Source organism: Lactuca sativa, chromosome 5, assembly GCF_002870075.4.
Source record: "Lactuca sativa cultivar Salinas chromosome 5, Lsat_Salinas_v11, whole genome shotgun sequence".
Lineage (NCBI taxonomy): Eukaryota > Viridiplantae > Streptophyta > Magnoliopsida > Asterales > Asteraceae > Lactuca > Lactuca sativa.
In genome coordinates, this window is record NC_056627.2 from 223,826,621 (window position 1) to 223,847,926 (window position 21,306).

General features: G+C 35.3%; 1 protein-coding gene across 1 annotated transcript; it reads right to left on the reverse strand.

Moving 5' to 3' along the window:
- Window positions 1-15,269: 15,269 nt before the first annotated feature.
- On the reverse strand, window positions 15,270-15,859 carry LOC111902023 (histone H3.2). Its single transcript, XM_023897895.3, has one exon. It carries the CDS (start codon window positions 15,791-15,793, stop codon window positions 15,383-15,385), a length of 411 nt encoding a protein of 136 aa, XP_023753663.1. The 5' UTR covers window positions 15,794-15,859; the 3' UTR covers window positions 15,270-15,382.
- Between the last annotated feature and the right edge of the window lie 5,447 nt (window positions 15,860-21,306).

A 21,306-nucleotide genomic window follows, 5' to 3' on the forward strand; every position in this document is an offset into this window, starting at 1 on the left:
GTTTGAGTGATGCAATAAGTTTAGCATCGTGTACTTGAAATGTATCCAGGAAAATTTTTATCTTTAACCAATAAAGGTTGAAGTTGAGCGCCCCTGCTTAAGCATGAAGGATTTGAAAAAAAAAGTGAGTTACATGTGAAAAAAAAAGTGGGAATTACAAAAAAAAGAGTTGTAAGAATTTTGGAGCAGTCAAATGAAGATCAAAAGTTCAAAGTTCTAAAAAATGAAAAAAGTGAAGATACCAAACATCATAAAGGTGAAGAATCTCAATTAAGCTCTATAGTGGTATCAAAAAGTTCTAATTGTCTAAATTATGTATGATTGGGTTGCTCAACCAAAAGTACTTTGAGGGTAGGAAGTTTTCTGCGGATGGATTCAGAGAGATGCATAAAACGAGCATTGTTCAAAAGAAGTTGGCGGGTGTTTATGAGGATTGTAATTATTTAGAATTAGAGGGGGGTCCTTAGGAAGAATTTGTAGACACAAATTCATACGTTGCGGTCTTGGCATAATGGTTGGGTTCAATTGGGATTGTCTTATATGATATTAGTGCGCTAAAATTTAGTTTTGCTTGGGGGAAAACAAAAGTCAATTGTGGGGTATTTTAATATGTGCATATTTAGCTATATATTTAGTATAGATTTTTATTATTTATTAGCTAATTATTTGCAAATTATGGACAAAAGGTACTTAATTGTGTTTAAATTGTATTTTCAGTCCAAAAGATATGCTCGGAAGCAAAAGTAAGCAGGAAATACGGTCGGAAGCTCGGGAACTAAAGAAAGAAGGAAAAGAACCAAATCCTGAAGGACTCGGCGAGTTTGGACGTCTACTCGATGAGTACCCACGAATGTTCGCAAAGCAAAACATGAAGTCCTTACCGTACACAGATTCAACAAGGGGACTCGACGATTTTGTTGGCTACTCAACGAGTAGCCTCTGTTTTCTAAAAACTATAAATAAAGGCCAAGTTCTGAAACAATCCCTCTCTGGATTTTTGAAGGATTACCTTGCGACTAGGAAGGCTGCTGGAGCTCTGGAAATCGTGAGAGTCAACCCTATTTTTCAATTCTAAGAAGAATAAAGGCAACATAAGTTTACTCTTTACTTTATCTATTGTTTTAATCATGTTTAAACTACTAGACATCGTTTTTTAGTTGCTTTATGCTACAATCATGAGCTAAAGTTTATATCTTCTATTTAGGGTAGGAAAATTTACAACTATGGATTGATTTGTGGTTGGATTAATTATTTATTGGTGAATTTAGTTTCGTTATGCTTGTTAAAGAACCTTATGCATTAACCATAACTATTTTTTTGTTAATTATCAAGTAATTAAGTTGCATGAACATCTCTTAATTGCTTATCACATGTGATTTATGTGAAAGCATTGTTATGTGCCTAGGAATAGAGAACGTGAAACTAGGATTAACTAGAAAATGGGTAAATTAATGTGTGAGCTTGAGTGATAAACCATCAACAAGAGGTTAACTGAACGACCAATTTAAATAACCACTATAAGTCTTATTTAACCCGAATAATTAACTAGGAAGTTTATTAGTTTAATCAACTGGCCAATAACAATTAATCCATTGCACTTGCCATAAAATCAACCATAGGAGTAGATAAACTGAACCTAAACAGAAGTCTTCTTATTATTGAATGTAGTTGATTTTTACTTGGTTTAGCCGTTAGTAATTTAATTTGTGTGTTAGTTAGTTCATCTAAGTTTCTAGTCTTGCAAAACTAGAGAAACCTTTTTACTTTTATTACTTATTTTAGTTAATTCTAGTTATTAGTTTAATTACCGTTCCCTGAGTTCGAAACTCTGCTTATTCAACTATAGCACCAATTGACAGGTCCATTGCCTTTTGTGTGTCTAATTCATATTCAAAAAGTAGGATAAAACTAGTTCGTTTCACACACATCACTTGGTATGAGATTTAAAGATCCAGATCAAGTAAAAACTACGTTGTGCAACTATATCGTAGCCAATGGTTACCAATTATGCTTTGTTAAAAAAGATATGAAAAAGTTGTTTGCACTGTTGGATTAGTGTCTAAGTCCATAACTATTTTGGTATGTACCTAACCCGATTATGAGCATGGTCCTTTTGGGTTGCCTTCACAATAGCAATATGTAGGATGAATTAAGGAGAGAAAGGTTTAATTATGATTTATTAATATATTATGAGAATAATATATTAAAGGAGAAATCATATTGTTCAATTAATATTAGTCAAGAATTAATTAAGAATTAATTTTATGGCTAAAAGAAGTTAATTAAACTTAAGGGACTGGAATTGTAATTATAAGATAATTGCAAGAGTGGGCTAATGGACTCCATAGAGTGGAGTGGACGAAATTTATGGGGAAGCCCATAAGATTTCGTCCATGACTCTAAAGAAAGGGATCCATGGGCTGCTTAGGGCCTAAGTAGTCAAATTAGGGTTTCCTAGTTGAAAACCCTAATAGCCTACATGTATATAAAGGACCCTTAAGCCCCAAAAACGTGGACAACTCTTCCTCTAGGGTTTCTAGACGTTTTGGGCAGCCTCCTCTCTTCTCCTCTTCATCCAAGTTGCTTAGTGGTGTTTGTGACTCCATTAGAGGTGCAACACTTGAGGCACTAAGCTTTCTGAAGCCAATCAAAGCAAGGAATTGATTGTTATTGCAGTATAACAATCAAAGGTAATTACTAAACCCTTATTTGAGGTCTTATATGTTAGATCTAGGGTTTATGGCTTTGGATATTCAATTGCATGTTCATTAGACAAACTAGATCCAAAACCTATTAGGGTTTGCATGTACACCATAGGAATGATGTTTTGCATAAAACTCATCAGTGGTATCAGAGCCAAGGTTGTTTGTTTGATGTATTTGATGCTTTGGTTGTTTATTCATGCTTTAAAATCAAAAATTAGGGTTTCTGGGGGCTGGACTCGTCGAGTCCACGGCTGAACTCGCCGAGTCCATGGTGAACTCGACGAGTCCATGCTTGACTCGACGAGTCAGCTGGTCAGAAATAGCTAATTTCGGGATTTTGTGCTCCTTTGGTTGTGGGATAGTTACCAAAACGTTTTTTATTGATATAAATCAGATTTTTATGATATTGGATGATTATCCTTGCCAAAATAAAAGATAACTTCATATTAGTTAAATAATTATTTCCTTATATGATAAAATTTAATTATTTGAATTATTTGGTGAATTATTTTGCATGAAATTGGACTAGGTCAAAATTAGATAATTGCCTTATTTGATTTTTGTGATCTAGAAAGTTCTAGATAATGTTTTGAAAAGTTTCAAAACTTGCCCTCAAGTTTTGGAATTTAAATTTTTTGATTAAAAGTTTAATTTTGAAATATTTAAATTCTAAACCCTAATGTTTTGAAATGTTTCAAAACTTGCCCTCAAGTTTTGGAATTTAAAGTTGATTAAAAGTTTAATTTTGAAATGTTAAATTCTAAAACCCTAGTAATTTGAAAAATTCAAATCACATCCTTATGGTTTTATTAATTAATTAAAGTGTATAATTAAAAGAGATTTAATAAACCCATAAAGTTTTGGTTTACATTTAATTAAATTAAAAGTATAATTTATTAAATTATACCACCCATTGTTTTAAATGTGTAAAATACACCCTATACTAAATATAACATTAAAAGTCTAATATTATATATATATATATATATATATATATATATATATATATATATATATATATATATATATATATATATATATATATATATATGTATGAGTAAACAGTCAGTCTTACCGTTAGTAGGCCTCATTCACGAAGTTGGTCTATAAGGGGTGTTTAAGGAAATTGCCTATAAAATGGCGATTGAATGGGTATCCACTCTTACCCACCGCACTCTTGACTAGTGGAGGGTCGTTAGCCGAACGGGTAGGATAAGACAGAAACCTTCCATTATAAGTATAATGAAGTACAAAGTAACTAAATGCTTTTTTTTAATTCCCAAATCATAGTTACTTTAGAAAAAAATGTGAAATTGTATGTTAATCCATGGAATTACACTTCGTACCATTGTCAAACGTTAGTGGAGCGTGTGTGGTTAACCATCACACTAATTTAGGGATGACACTGGTAGCGAAGGGTGGCTCGATGTTTTTCATAGATCAATGGAGCGTGTGTGGCTAACCGACACATTGATTAAGTGATAGTAGCATTGAGTGCACCACGTGATTCGTATGGTTATTCACACCTTATTTGTGATCCTCGGCATCCCAGTCACAAATAGAAGGGCATAATCGAGATTTAAACATGCCATTGAAAAGTTCAATGAATCTCAAAAGATCTAGGAGTTTCGATTCATTTAAAACTTAAAGTTCCTTTTCGTTTTTCATGGTGGAAATTGGTAAATCGTCATTTACCTACCTTCAAATATTCTGCGACTGGATTACGGCATCCCTCTTCTAGGTTGTAGAGTATTGTGTTGGATCCTAGCTTGATGTTTCATTTGGGTGTTACATCAAGAATTCTAATCAACATAACTTGAATTTTCTCCCGTTTTTGTAGATGTCTAGTTATGACAATCATGGTCTTCCCAAATCCCTTGGAACAAGTTTTCCAAATGAAGATGATATTCCGCGATATGATCGAGGAACCAGTAATTATGCTTCACTTCCTCCACCTCCTCCTATTGTTCTCCCTAACCCACAATTTCGAAGGCTTGAAAAGTTCAAGCTCACTCAAGCCCTATTGGCGATTAAGCATTAAGATGGAAAGTTTGTGTGTACACACGTCTTAGAGATGAAGTCACACATTGATAGGTTAAGGATGTTGGGTGTCGATGTCTCAGAAATAATGGTTGTTGATTGGGTTCTTTAGTCACTTCCTGAATCATATAGTGAGTTCGTTAGAGAGTACTATATGATGGATCACGACGTGACGCTCATTGATCTCACTTATTTGCTTATAGTTGCTGAATCAGCAATGATTTGGCGTGCTGGTCAAGCAAACTTGTCTGGTGAATCAAACTCCCAAACTTCAATGGACACTGGCAACATTGGAAGTCCAGAAAGAACTAAGTCTGTGATTGTCCAATGTGCTGTGCCAAATGAGTCCATTTGCTTTTATTGTCAAGAGAAGGGGCATTGGAGACGAAGTTGTCCAAACTACCTGAGAGATCTAAGAGATGGGAGAGTCAAGATGTATGGCTCTACTTCAGGTAAACTCCATTATCTAACTCTTTTAAGTTCCTATTCCAGATTCTTAATACATGATGTGATAAGATTACATTTTGATGTTTTGTAGGATCAAAGAAAAGAGAGGAAGCTTAAGGGAAAAAGTGAGCTGAATCTAATCGTGAAGAAAGTGGATTTCGATTGCATTGTTTGAAGATTGGATTTTTGAGCTACTACTTAGAGTTAGAATAGATTGTTAAGAAATATGTTATAACATAGTTTTTCAATTGAATTACATTGTAAGGACAATTTTTTTCTACAATAAAATGAATTTTGATTTTATCTTATTTATTTATCCTTGCAATGGCATGTATGAAAAATTGATGTTTGAAGGTTTCTATTATTAGCAATAATGGATTTGATTCTTAATTGTATTATTTGTGGAAATGTCAAAAGTTTACCAAATAGGGAGAGTTTCTCATCGCCCAAGTTTCAATTGGACAGAAACTTGGAATCATGCAATGTGTATTGTATGATGAATGAAAAACTTTCACATTTGGGAAATTTAGACTAATTCTTTGACAAAGTTTCAATTGAAGGACTAGGAGATCAAGTACACTAGGTTGTGCGTTGATTTAGTCCACCACAAGAGCGACAAAGATGTTCGTCATGATTTACTAAAAGTTTAGTAAATATGATTATACTTATAAGATTAAGTGTAATTATGAGTTGATTGAAAGAGTTTTAATGAATAGCAGAACGAATAAAGAAGAATCAAGTAGGCAGAAAGATAAAAGTTTCTCTATTCTAAGAAAAAGGGAGAGTACCTTTTATTGTGTTTTATGATAAGTCTTAATTATTAAGAACCATATCTCAATTGATCCTCTAAGTGAGTCTTAGTACATTTGTATGTCTAAGAAGAGGAATCGGGAATTGCGGAATTGGTTAAATCAAGAAGTCAATCATACTTCGTTCAAATATCGAATCTTAGAGTCGTACTCCAAGATTGAGAATTGAGTAACAAGTTTTAAGTAGGTTTATAACACTCATCAAATGTGGAATTTGGAAAAGGTTTTCTTATTCTTGCACATTTGAAATTGGTAAGTTGTGATGCCTTGGATAAGACAAAGACCAACTAGGACCAATTTGTGAAGTGTTTTGTCTTGATAAAAGCTACACTAACTCTTGAATATTTGTTTGTCAAGAAATGTTTCTTGATAAGAGAACCTTATATGTCAAGGAGTCAGTGGGAGTTTTTGATGTTTTGAAAAAGTTTCAAGAACAATAAACCTTATCGATCATCACTAGCACACGACTTGAGGTTTACAACCTATCGTGTTGACATTATTTTGTTTATGTGCCATTCCAATTGAGTTAATTATGCATGTGAGTTCTATGAGTTCTCATTTGAATGCATAAAGACAAAGCACCTTGATCAATGGAAAGTACATTGATATGTAAGGATAAGTTGCTAAACTACTTGGAAGACATGGTGGGCACTCGTGTTACCATAAGGCAAGAAATCAAGATTAAGAAAGTTCGGTCCATGTGAGTTTGGATTTGTCACCAACTTTGGTTTTGGAAAATTCACATGGATAGGAACTCATACACCATAAAATCTAAGTTTCATAAGATTCCCTCCTTCATGAAAATGATTGTAAGGAAATGCTTTCACTAAGAGAGATTTTAAGAAGATAGCAATTGTGAAAATTGTATTCTCAAATTTGATTATGGTTACGGCATCCCTTTCCATAGTTCGAATTGTGAGATTTGGCAATTAGTTTGAACATTTGGAACTTAGTAACATAAGTTCTGAATTGTTAATATACACATATGAGCTATCTAAGGAAAAGGTGTATAAGTTTTAGAAGCGTAGATAAAGGCTTATCGAAGCATCAAGTATTAGAAATATGAATTTAAGAAATTCAATAAGCATTGTTTTCTGGAAGTTTAGTTGTTTTCTGAATACATGTCAAAGCTAGTGGAGCATAAATGTTATGCTTGTAAGGAAATAATCATTGTGTTAGTGGGAGCATAAGTGTTGTGCTTGTATGATTATTATGGCAAGTATTGCAAGTTAGCAATATTAATTATAGAAAACAAGAGTTATACTTTGCAAAGTCGCAAGGGTTGAAAAGTCGTTTTGCTATAATTAAGGGAGAGAATATTATACTTTGTTTCAATATCTAAAGCTTAGATTGAGAAATTTTAATAAATTTAGTCAAAGGATACATAGTATGTTCTCAAATTTCGATTTTGATTACGGCATCCCTCTTCATAGTTCGAATTTTGAGAACGTGACACATAAAATATTATGGCAGAAGATTGATAAAGTATCATATCTTTATGTAAGACATTATGCATCGTGTCCCATACGCTTCGGGTATAGGATCGATTGCAAATGCTATAATATTTGACCATTCTAAAATTTTCCAAATGTCTAGCGCATTAAGAGGAAAAATGACTAGAATCGGTTTTAACTAAAATAATTATCAAAGGACGATCCAAAGTTCGCTGAGGATTGGTCGCTTGTGAGTAGTTGGAAGTATGGTATTGGATGGACCATATCGCCATTATTATGAATAGATAAGATTCTATTAAGAGCGAGTTGTCATATGGAAAATATGGAAATGTTCCAATATTGGGAGTTGGATATTGAGAGTCAATGTCTAGATTAGAAAATTTTATGCAAGAAGGAGGTTCAAAGGAATGTACTTTGAATGTGACACTTCACGTCTATGGAATTGTCTTGTAACAATTTCTGATAGAGTACTTTGTAATTTCATTGGCCAAGTCTTGGTGACTTTTGTGCTATGACTTTACGAAAGGATCATTGCATAAAATGTTAGAATCTAGCATATTCTAGTAGTGGCAAGAACCTTGTGCTCTAACACTAATGATAAGGATTGGGAATTGTGGAATGAGCATCATTGGAAAAGTTTTTCAATTGATTTATTTCACAAAGTAAGGACCATAGGATACATAGTGTGCATGCTTTGTGCATGGGACAGCTATTGTTGTAATTTGAGTAATAAGTTGATTTTCTGAAACAGTAAACGATGAATAATGAGTAATCAATATGGTGTTTAAACAAAAGTGTTTTATTTAATCCCACAAGTTTGGGGGCATATAGTATTAAGTATTATTGTTGTGTTTCAGTTTGCATGTTTTGACTTCCAGAATAACTGGGTTGTTCGAACCTCCACAGTCGGTCATACGTTGGAAGTAGGTATGAAGGAAGACTGTCATGAAAAGTCTGTAGATTGTCTGAAGAGTTTAGACATAGCACAAGTTTGTTGCAGGGTTCATGAGTGCTTTGATAAGATTAGAGTATTGGATTAAACCCACGCTCACTTAGATCACTTCACGGGTGATTAGTGAGACGATAATATTGTATATTCTTGAAACCGAGACATGTGAGTTGTTATTTGTTGGTCAGTTGCACATTGATAATAAGTAAAAGCACCAGTAACTTGGTGTTATAAAACTTATTGTTGTGTGTGATTCGATCAGTGAATGCAAGCAAGCATATGAGTCGAAGTTTATCCATTCCTTTTACCCAAAGTGAGATAAAAGCGATATATGTGGGCCCCTCGATGATTTAGTGATGACACCTAAGCGCTTGGCCAAGCCGGGACTAAGTTGATGTGTTCAATTGTAGTCTATTGTCAATCGTCATAAATCGGAAGTCGGGAAACAGTATAGAGAGAATGATTGAAATTCATGTCTTATGTCTATACGATATCCTGAGAATGGAGGAATATATAATCCCTTATCTAAAGGACACGCTATCTGATAAGATCAGAGTTGAAAGCGGCTTTTGAAAGCTACGATTGCTGATCAGGTTCTGAAGTCATACGGAAAATAGTTATTAGACTTATCCAAGTGGGAGACTATTGGATTAGTGTCTAAGTCCATAACTATTTTGGTATGTACTTGACCCGATTATGAGCATGGTCCTTTTGGGTTGCCTTCACAATAGCAATATGTAGGATGAATTAAGGAGAGAAAGGTTTAATTATGATTTATTAATATATATTATGAGAATAATATATTAAAGGAGAAATCATATTGTTCAATTAATATTAGTCAAGAATTAATTAAGAATTAATTTTGTGGCTAAAAGAAGTTAATTAAACTTAAGGGACTGGAATTGTAATTATAAGATAATTGCAAGAGTGGGCTAATGGACTCCATAGAGTGGAGTGGACGAAATTTATGGGGAAGCCCATAAGATTTCATCCATGACTCTAAAGAAAGGGATCCATGGGCTACTTAGGGCCTAAGTAGTCAAATTAGGGTTTCCTAGTTGAAAACCCTAATAGCCTACATGTATATAAAGGACCCTTAAGCCCCAAAAACGTGGACAACTCTTCCTCTAGGGTTTCTAGACGTTTTGGGCAGCCTCCTCTCTTCTCCTCTTCATCCAAGTTGCTTAGTGGTGTTTGTGACTCCATTAGAGGTGCAACACTTGAGGCACTAAGCTTTCTGAAGCCAATCAAAGCAAGGAATTGATTGTTATTGCAGTATAACAATCAAAGGTAATTACTAAACCCTTATTTGAGGTCTTATATGTTAGATCTAGGGTTTATGGCTTTGGATATTCAATTGCATGTTCATTAGACAAAAATAGATCCAAAAGCTATTAGGGTTTGCATGTACACCATAGGAATGATGTTTAGCATAAAACCCATCATGCACATTGTTGCAAGGGTAAGTGTACCTTCATGTTATGGGAATCTTGGATGAGTGATGAAGACAACTTCCAAATTAATTATTTGAACTTAGAACATAACTACGCTAGGAAATTCATGTTAGGTTCATTGGTTTCATATTCATGGATAGGAATTCATTATACCAAACAAATCTTACACAGACAAAAGATGAGTGTCATAAAATTAAGATTAGAAGTTATTAGCAAGTTTGGTATTCATGTCAATCTTGGTCAATGCAGGAGGGCTAAGAAATATACTTTCAAATTAATGGGCGGAACTCTTGTGGAACGCTATGCAAAGTTATGGCCATATGGAGAAGAGATTAGGAGATCAAATCCAGGTTCAACTGTCAAAGTTGATGTCAGCAACATGCCAAATAGGAAGAAGTACTTTAGTAAATTTTATGTTTGCTTTGATGTAGTGAAAAAATGATGGATATAGGGATGTAGGATGATAATAGGACTTGATGGATGTTTTATGAAAGGCATTTGTAAGGGATAATTACTATGTACTATTGGTAGAGATGCAAACAATTAGATTTATCCAATTGCATGAGCAGTAGTATGTGTTGAGAACAAAGAGAATTGGAAGCGGTTTTTGGATAATCTGATTGATGATTTTCAATTGCATTTAGGGAATGGGTACAACTTAATATCAGATGGGCACAAGGTATCTACTAAATTTTTATGATAGTATGTATTGATTATCTATGCTTTGTTTGTTGGTATCTAATCTTATTAAGGTTTTTTGTTATAGGGTTTAATAGAAGCTGTGAAATAGATGTTATCCTATGCAAAGCACAGACAATATAGTAGACACATAAATCAAAATTTGCATAAAAGGTATAGTAGTGCCCACTATAGTACCTTATTTTAGAGAGTTGCACGATCAACAACTGAACAATCATTCAAAACTGCAATGAGAGAGCTTGAGATGATAAATCCATATGCTCATAAGTACCTGATGGACAAAGAACCGAAGACTTGGTCATTGGCATTTTACCAAATTGGAAGATGTTGTGATGTTGTAGAGAATGGTATGTGTGAAAGCTTCAATGCCCACATAGTGGATGCTATAAAAAAGCCTTTTATCATAATTTTAGAGGAATTAAGATTGTATATGATGGAAAGATTGTACAACTTAAAGTTGAAGGGACAAGCATGGGAAATCAAGTATTCCCGAAAATAAGAGAGCTACTCAATAAACTAAAGTTCTATCAGAGAAATTACATTGTACTACCAAGTGGGTTGAATCAGTTTGAGGTGAGAGGAATTGGAGATGCATATGAGGTTGATCTGGAGATGAGAACTTGATCATGTAGGTTATGGCAACTCAATGGATATTGTTATGTCCATTCGGTTTCTAGTGTGGTGTATCTCAATGGGAATGTGGATGATTATGTGGACAAAATGTTCAATAGCACTACCTACATGAAATCATATAAGTATAGAATTGCAGGGATGAATGGGTCTAACATGTGGCCAGAAACTGAATACACACCACCATTACCCCCTATGAGTAGAAGGATGCTTGGAAGACCAACTGTTAAAAGGAAGAGGGATGTCACAAAAAATAATGGCAGAACACAAACAAAAAAGAACAAGGATTCAACAGTTACTAATTGCACCAAGAAGGTTCCCAAAATTGGAAAGGGGGTGAAGTACAGCATTTGCAAGCAACTAGGTCACAATAAAGCAACTTGTTCTGTGGGAAGACCCCAAAAACTTAATGTAAAGATGACATGGAGCAAAAAAATGTTCATGTATTACACTACTTACATTTTATTTGTATTGTACATAAAATTTAGGTTTTCATGACTTATATAACAATCTTTCACCATGTTATCTAGGTAACTGCAAATGAAGGTCAAGAACAAGAAGAAATTCAATTAACTCCAATTTAGGTACAAGTTACTCAAACACAAGTTCGGGAAGGTATCCAAGTTGAGGTGCAAGTTGAACAGGGATTAGATGATGATGGTATTGACATTTGAATATTTGTTTAATGATGTGGAAGCTGAAGATGATAATGTTCAAGTTTAAGAGGTCAATGTTGCTAATGTTCAAGTTCAAGAGGTCCCATAAGTACCACACATATATGACTTATGGAGGAGGATCAAAAGAAGAAAGTCTTAGAGAATCATGAAGTTGAAGTTAGGTAAGAGAGTGGGTGATGAGCATGATCCAGGGAATTCAAGTGAAAAAGCTCTTCTTATAGACTAGGATAGTGTTGGTAATCTTGTTTTAATATGGTTATGTTGTTGTAAGAATTGGATCCCTTGATACTTGGAAGTTTTATTTATGTAAGGTTATATTGAATTTGAAATTTATGAAAGTATGTTGCCTTATTATTACATGATACTAGGTTGGTTGCCTTATTATTGCATGCATGCACACAAATGGGTAATATGGTACATTATCATAAAATGTGCATGATATATACAAACCAAAACAATATGCTCCTCATTTTTTATTATTGCCAATTCCTGCACATAAAAAGGGAAACAAAGTGGACATAAACCGATCCACTCCTATACAATCCAACATTTATGGTCCCATGTTATTATTAAAGTAATGTGCTCCATTCCTGCACATGCAATGTACTCAGTTCCTTGTAAACAACACAGACAGTGTACTTTTGCAAGGTCCAGGAATCTAATACACACACAAACACTTTCCAATTGACAATAATATAAGGACACTTTTCAATATAATAATGTCAATAGACTTTACAAAACCATGCATTTCTAGTACAAAAGGCCTTATCATTCAGTCTTGGCAGTATTCATGAACTACATACATTACTAAAATGATCCCAAAAGTTGGTTGGAATTGTTATCATCAACCACTCATATACCAAAGCCCCTAAAAGTAAGTTGGAATTTTTATCATCAACCTAACCCTAAGACATATACAAAAACCCTCATCCCCAACTAACTTCACTTCCATAACATCCAAAGGTAAAGCACAACCACCACAAGAACTACAATCACAAGCTTCAACCTAGCAGCTACTTTGTTTGACTGACCCAGGAGCTTTTGCAGCCCCTCAACCTCATCATTCTCCTTTGATAGGAGAAACTCCAACTCTACCACTTTAATCTTACACTCATGCAATTCATATTGATCCTCTCTACTTTCCAAATGTTGCTTCATGGAGTAAATCAATGTTTTGTAGTAACCATCTTCCAACACATCATCTATCCACTCACAGAAGTTGGATTTCGTAAGCTTGGTCGGTTAATCGTTTAAACAAGCATAGGACGTAGTTATTAATCAGTAAATCTTGGTCTATTAATCAAGTTAGCAAACACAGAATGTCATAATTACTAATCAAGTAATATTCACCGTATTGTTCATGTCAGATTAATTATGGTTTTTGGAACCCTAATTTCTTGAATAAAGCTTAGATTAAGTAAAAGATTATCAACACAAAAGTAATGTGGGTCAATCAGAAGCTCACCAAGCTATTACGACAGTTAAAGAACCTCCTCCCAGGATTTCCAATGTGTCACGATGTCTGTTGCAATGAGGTTTTCTCACAGTCACATTCGGTAGGGTGATTCACGTAACCGACATTGGAACCTCGTAGCCTCAACGGAGGATGAGCAAGCCATTGGGAGATTTCTAAGTTGAACAACTTTGTTTGAATGTTCGGATGAACGAAACAATGTAACGAGAGTGTGCTATATGAGGGTATCATTTATTAGGTAGGTGATGACCGAGTTGTGACGTGGCTGAGTAGCTACAATAACGGTTTAGCTAATCTCACACACATCAGATTGCCAAGTAAGCTTCATAACCGGACAACCGTCTAAAATCGATCTAAATGGCGTTAATGACAAGTAATATGAAAGTGACCCATCCGAGACAAAGCCAAAACTTCGTTCTGCTACAGTGTCAATTTCCCTTTTATAAACAAACTTAACATTTCCAATCTTAATATTCTTAGTCATACATAAAGATTTCATATATAAGGGTAGGATATGTTATTTCTTGTATTGTGTTGGGTAGTATACATTCTTTTCTTTGCAGATTTGATCATGGTTTGAAAACCGGACCGTACCGGCCGGTTTAACCGGAAACCGGTAAGGTCACCGATTTTTTATGGCCCGAAAACCGTTTGTTTCTGAACCGGTATTAAACCGGACGGTTCGTTGAAAACCGGGTTAAACGGGACCGGTCCAACCTGCTAAGTAACTGGTTTTTTTTTAACTTTTTGTCGCTTGTCCAATAACTATCATTATATGGAGGATCAAACCAACGGAAAAGAAGCGGGTGTTTCTTTTCCCTACCAATGTGGGACAACTCCTAGTTTAGAGATAAAAGGAAATTGGCAATCTATTTATAGAAGATTAAATGGCTGTAGGTTTTACCAAGTGACCGATGTGGGATAGAAGAAATTGTTGGCAAATTAAAATAATATGTGTAGACAAGTTTCGAAACAAGGACCTCTATTTCTTTCAAATATCCTTAACTTAACCATTCAACCAAGAAGCTACATGTTAAAAAATACGCAAGAATATATATTTGAAATATAATTATCAACAATATTCAAATCGTCATCTTAATTGTTTAGGATAATAGTTAATAATAGTTCTTTTTAATATATATATATATATATATATATATATATATATATATATATATATATATATATATATATATATATATATATATATATATATATATATATATATCCGGTTTTTCCCGTTTTTTTACCGGTTCGGTTTTCAAAACCTTAGATTTGATATTCTGAAACCCGGATATTATTCAATCCATGGGTCATTTTTGTCCCGGCTATTTATTGTGTCAACTGGTGTTCGGATCTCATAGCACACGAATTATTAGTCACACACTTAGTGTAGAACTCTCTCAAATCTCTTTCAATATATTTTGTTCTTTTTAGATTAGGCTTTCAGTTGAGTTAATCTCTGTGTAAATCACCTTCTGTTAACAGTGCAAAGTGAATCTGGAGTAAAGTTTCTTTTGTAATTTGTTTGATGTATAAACTATGAGTTTATAGTTTCTTAACACCACAATCATAATTCCCTTCAACGCATTTCATAAGCTTAACTGATTCAATCAAAACATATACATAGCCAAAAATGTTGTGAGCATAGGAACACCATCCTCAAATCCACAACAATTACCCAAGTCATAAGAACACCATCCTAAAATCCACAGCAAACAAAACAATTACTTGCTGAGCACACAATTAAGTTCATTATTTCACAGTATGTTTAAAAACATTAATGGCAACTAAGCATCCATTGCAAATGGATCTTTAGGTTTAAATTCCTCAAAATCAAGACCACAATTTGCAGATTTCTAATTCGTTAGATTTTTCAAATAGCAAATTTATCAATGTACAGGTAGTTCAACCCTGTATCCAACAGCATATAAACTTTGAAACGATTCCCAGATAATTTCAATTAGAACAAGTACAAACACAACACGATAACATGAGATTACTCCCTAACAGTTTTGCAAACAAGACATTTACAAAATCATATCTAAGCCCTCTCGCCTCTAATCCTCCTAGCCAACTGCATATCCTTAGGCATAATTGTAACCCTCTTGGCATGAATGGCACACAAATTAGTATCCTCAAACAAACCTACCAAATAAGCCTCCGAAGCCTCCTGAAGTGCAGCCACTGCGCTGCTCTGGAACCTCAAATCCGTCTTGAAATCTTGAGCAATTTCTCTCACAAGTCTCTGAAACGGAAGTTTGCGGATCAGAAGCTCGGTACTCTTCTGGTACTTACGGATTTCCCTTAGAGCGACAGTTCCTGGCCTGAATCTGTGGGGCTTCTTCACTCCTCCGGTGGCCGGTGCTGATTTCCTTGCAGCTTTTGTCGCCAATTGCTTTCTCGGAGCTTTTCCTCCAGTTGATTTGCGAGCAGTTTGCTTGGTTCTTGCCATTTTTTGTAGAGATACACGGGGATTAAGAAGCTTTTGTTCTGTGTATGCAAGACTGATTGCTGTGAGGATTTGGGGAGGAAGATATCTGTTTTTTATAATGGTTTGCCGCTGATGGGGTTTGTGGAGATTTGAAACTTTTCGGAGAGAACATCGGCGCGAACGAGATCTGTCCGTTGGATTGTTGAAGTGATAAATGGACGGCCTAGATTATGGGTTTTAAGGCGACACGGATTGCGATCCGTGTGCTTTTTTTATGTAACCGGTATGTGTTTTTAAAAAAAAAATATTAGATTATAAACTTATGTTGAATTTCGTAGAAGACATCCTTGATATTTTCAATTTGGTTGTAAAAAATGCTAACGTGATTTTTTAAATTTATTTAATCGTATTCTTTTTTTGTTTTAAATATAAAATAGCACCTTTGTTATTGGGTTTTTTTTTCACCCAAGTAAATTTTTTGTGGTTCCTTTTTATCACGTATTTATTTATTATACGGAGTCGTTGTCGTTAGGAACCATTCCCAAATTCTATGTTTAAGCTTCAAAACATCAAAGTTGGCAATTAATCTTGGTTTTCACCTAGACTAGTGGAAGTGATTGCGGTAGAGACCGCACCATCGGTACCACTTAACCCGGAACATTGTCCTTTCACTGCGGTTTGGGTGCGGTTGAGGGCATACTACGACTTCCTACAAGAACGTTCTTTTTTACCCATTTTATTTAATGTGACCGTGTATATATATATATATATATATATATATATATATATATATATATATATATATATATATATATATATATATATGTTTTTTTTTTAAGCTTTAAACTTTCTTATTTAAATCTTTCAAATCTTAACAAAAATTTTTTTTATCTTTCTACTACATTTCTCTCAACAAAAAAAAATGTTATCATCCGGTTCTTCTGAAAACTTTGATATTATGTTTGATATTTTTGTCGCTGCTGCTAAATTGGCGGAGCAAACGTATGAAGCGGCATGTAGTAGCGCAGCCGGAAGTGCTGAACGGAGAACCCAAATATATGTTTATAGAAATCGTGAAATAGCACACCAACGCTTGATGTAATACTACTTTCAAGAAAATGCCACTTTTCAAGGGTACTACTTCCGAATGCGTTTCAAAATGTTCAAACATTTGTACGAACATATAGTCGAAGATCTAACAAGGGGTGTGATTTTTTCCAAAAACGGCTCGATGCTAGTAGAGGTATACCTGGTTTCACCACTTTACAAAAATGAGTAACTGCACTTTATCAATTAGCATATGGCATCCCTCCTAATGCGTTGGATAGGAGTTTTAGGATGTTCGTTAGGACTGTACGAGATAGTCTCCATTATTTTTGTAAAACTGTTATTCAACTTTATATGTCAAAATATTTACGTAGGCCTACACACAATGACATCATGAAATTGCAATTTTATCATGCTAACGTACATGACTTTCCTGGATGTTAGGAAGTTTAGATTGTCTACATTAGGCATGGGAAATTTGCCCTACCTCACATCATGGTCAATTTACCCGAGGTGATCATGGACATCCAACCATCATATTTGATGCGGTGGCATCACAGGATCTTTGGATTTGATATGCTTTTGTAGATTCTCCAGGATCCCTTAACGACATTAACGTCTTAATCGTTCACCTATATTTAACAACATATACGACGGATTTGCACCAGATTCTTATTTCCAATTGCGTGGAACACCATATAAATATGGTTATTATCTAGTTAATGAGATCTATCCTGAGTATGTTGTTTTTTTTTTTAACCGTTTACATGTCCGCATGATACTCGCCGGAAAAAATGAAGAAATCTCAAGAAATAGCTAGGAAGGATGTCGAGCGGGCTTTTGGAACTCTCAATAAACGTTGGTTCATATTGAAAAAAACAATAATTTTTTTTCAGTCAGGAAAAAAATGAAGTCATATATGCATGTATAATACTGCATAACAAGATTATCGAAGATGAAGGAAGAGCAATATGTGATTACGATGAGCAGGAAACCATTATCGAGACACAAGCAATAGAAATTGGTGGTGAGTAGTACATTGAAAAGAGAGGAGAGGTTTGTTCCAATGAAACATTTCATAATCTGTGTATGGGCTTTGGGGAACACATTTACGGGATTCAACACATTAACATCAATTTGGATCCCCATAGTGACCCGGAAAACGAGTTCTCGGAGGACGATTTCATGTAGTCTTTTTTTTGTTTTTTTTTTCTAAGTTTGTAGGGTTTTTTTTTAAACGTGATGTTATTTTTTTAATTGATGCAATGTAATGGGTTTTTTATTAATGAAATATTTTGTTTTTTATTAAAACTAAAAATTTTAATTATTCAAAAAAATTACATATATTGAATGTGACACCACTCATTGGGTGTGGTATGAAACCACAATTTTGTGGTAAATGGTGAGGTGGCCCCTACGTGGTATTGTGGTTTCATGAGGGAGTGTGACACCACTCCCTCCAGCCTTATGATTTGCAACTAGGATGACAATACCTAAATACAAAATAGGGTTGTTGTCGTTGTAGCCAAACAAATTTATCAATTTTGTTTTAAAAGGTCTCTCGTCTTTTTTTTTTTTTTGCATTCTAAACACATAAAATTCATATTAACTTGTTTATTTAGTCACTTTGACCCACTACAAACGGTTATACTGTGTAGGTGGCTTTTTCTTTTGTTCTACTTTAAATTTAAAATCAATCTAAGTATATGTGGCTTTTCTTTAGTTTTACTTTAAATTAAAAAATCAATTTAAGTATTGTGCGGTTCATGTCTAGTCGTATTCTTCTCAATACCAACCCTAGTTTTTTTCACCACTATAATTCTCGATTCTTATTATCCACCTGTAATCTCATCTCTCTTTGAATTTAAGCTTTCAACATCCGATCACATATGCCTGCTGTTCTTCGCCTCCCATTCCTTTTCTACCACCCAACATTTAATATGTTAAAGAAAATGTTGGAATTAAGAGAATTCAGCTTAACTTCAACACTTCCCCTTAAGCTAAACTTCATCTATTTCAACCTTTTCTTTAACAGATTGAAAATACCAACATGTAGGGGTGTATACTTCAACTTATTGATGTAACGTCCGGATCCTGGTACGTATTTTAAATTAAATCATTCATTTTTGCAAAGGGACTCGACGAGTTGGAGGCCCCAAACTCGTCGAGTACGAACGGATGATAGACATAAGACATGAAGTCTACTCGACGAGTTGAGAAGCTTCAACTCGACAAGTAGGGCGGACGCAGGATTTTACAGTAGGGGTTGCACGGGAGAGTTAGGGGTTGCACGGTAGTAGAAAAAATAAAAATTTCGAAAATTTTCAAAAAAATTTCCACTGCGGCCGGAAAAGATAGGGGTTGTCGGTGCCACCATGAACCACCCCTAGGTCCACCCCTGCAAGTAGGGTTGCCAGAGTGAAACCCTAATTTTTAGGGTCTGCACCCTATTTAAGCACTTTAACACTTTATTGTGGCCTCCCTCATCGCCTCCCTCTGTCCAGGAAAACCTTAATTCGTGATCTTGAGCCTTATGAGTGTGTGTGTGTGAGTGAAAAGAGAGTGATTATTTGGTATTTCCTCGAAGGAGTGGAAGTTAGAAGTGCTTGGTTGAAGGAAGAAGCTTTGGATCCAAAGAGTTCCTTGTCAAAGCACCCTTATTGAGGTATAAAGTCTATACCTTGATTTTTCATTTACTAGATCTCTTCATGGAGTAGTTTAGGGCCTTAAGGAGCCTATTTTGGAACCATTCAAGGATGCAAGCATGTTTTGGGGTTGTGACTTCAAATCTATATATCCATGGCCTTATGAGACTCAAAGTTGCCAACTTTATTAAGTCTTTGACCTTCTTCATGCCTTATATCTCTTTAGGAGTTGAGTTGTGGTGTTATTAGCTTCATGACACCATGCATGAACGTAAAGTTAGTAACTTTACGTGGTAACGTAGACCTAAGGGACTAGATCTATGGATTAGAAGCATTGAACCCGACTGGAAATGACTGAATGGATTTAGACTATGAGGGACCCGACGAGTTGTTCATACAACTTGGCTAGTTGGGTCGTGGTCCCCCAACCTTTTCTGTTACTAAGAAAACTCGTTGAGTATAGGAGATGACTCAGCAAGTTGGCCATGGTTTTGGGTTATGAAGATTGAGGAACTCGACGAGTTCAAGGAGGGACTCCACGAGTTGTGAGTGAAAGGTCCCATTTATGTTATGAAGGGGAACTCGACGAGTAGGATCGAGATTCCAGGGTATCATGGATCATGGAATTTGACAAGTTTATGAAAGAACTCGACGAGTAGGATCGAGATTGTACCTTAGACTTTGACTTTGACAATTGACCAGAGTTGACCCTTAAAGGGGTTATGAGTATGAAAGAGTAATTAAAGGAGATTGTTATGTGTAAGATTTTTAGAGGAGTTGATCCCAGAGTCGAGGACAGTTCAGCTACTTCATGACATTGAGGTCAGTTACCTTCCAGCAAAAGTGGGTCGAAGACACCAATGTCGCCCCAGTAGTAAGAGTTATAGTAGAGATTATTGTCTTTGTGATAATTATATGATATATCACTATATGTTATGCTTTATGTGCTAGTATGTTATGATGTTATGTGATAGTGGTAGGAGGGGTAGGATAGACCCTAGTACCGGTCGATAGGAGCGAAGGGGTATGTCAGCACCCAAATAGGTTAGGCAGGATATGACTTATATGTTTATGCATTAGGATGCTATGTGGTAGAAGTAGGGGTGAAATAGTCCCCGGTACCGGTCGAAAGGACCGAAGGGGTAGGCCAACACCCTGATATGTCAGGAAAGGTACCATTTGAAAGGACCAAAAGGGAAGGCCAGCACCATGATATGCTAGGCTAGGTACCAGTCGACAAGACCGAAGGGGTAGGCCAGCACCTTGATATGATAGACAGTTAGCGGTTGAAAGAGACCGGAGGGGTAGTCCAGTACTCAGATATGTTATACAGTATGTGTAACGCCCCAAAATTGTATAAACACTTCATCTCAAAACCAAGTATCATATTTGAAATCCACAACCATGAACAAATGTCTTATTAGAGTACATTCCCAGAAAACACCGTACGGAAAATCATGTGTATGTGTGTGATGCCATACTATGCCGCCGGCTCCTTCCCCTTAGATGAAGAGGTACCTGAAACCAAAAACTGAAACCGTAAGCACGAAGCTTAGTGAGTTCCCCCATCATACCACATACCATACAATACCATCGGTATCTTTCAACCGATAATCGTCATCGGTATCTTTCAACCGGTAACTGGGGACTATTCCACCCCTACCACTAGCATACAATAGCAAAATATAAGCACACATTCAGACATATCCGGGTACTGACCTACCCCTTGGTCCTAAGGACCACTATCAGGGAAACTATCCCTATCATGTAACATATCATACATATATAACTCGTAACCAAACGCATACCAAACCAAGATAAATTATCACAAAGACAATTATT

Bases quoted from the DNA above. Each gene is read 5' to 3' on its own strand.
- LOC111902023 (XM_023897895.3), bottom strand. From the start codon at position 15,793: ATGGCAAGAACCAAGCAAACTGCTCGCAAATCAACTGGAGGAAAAGCT.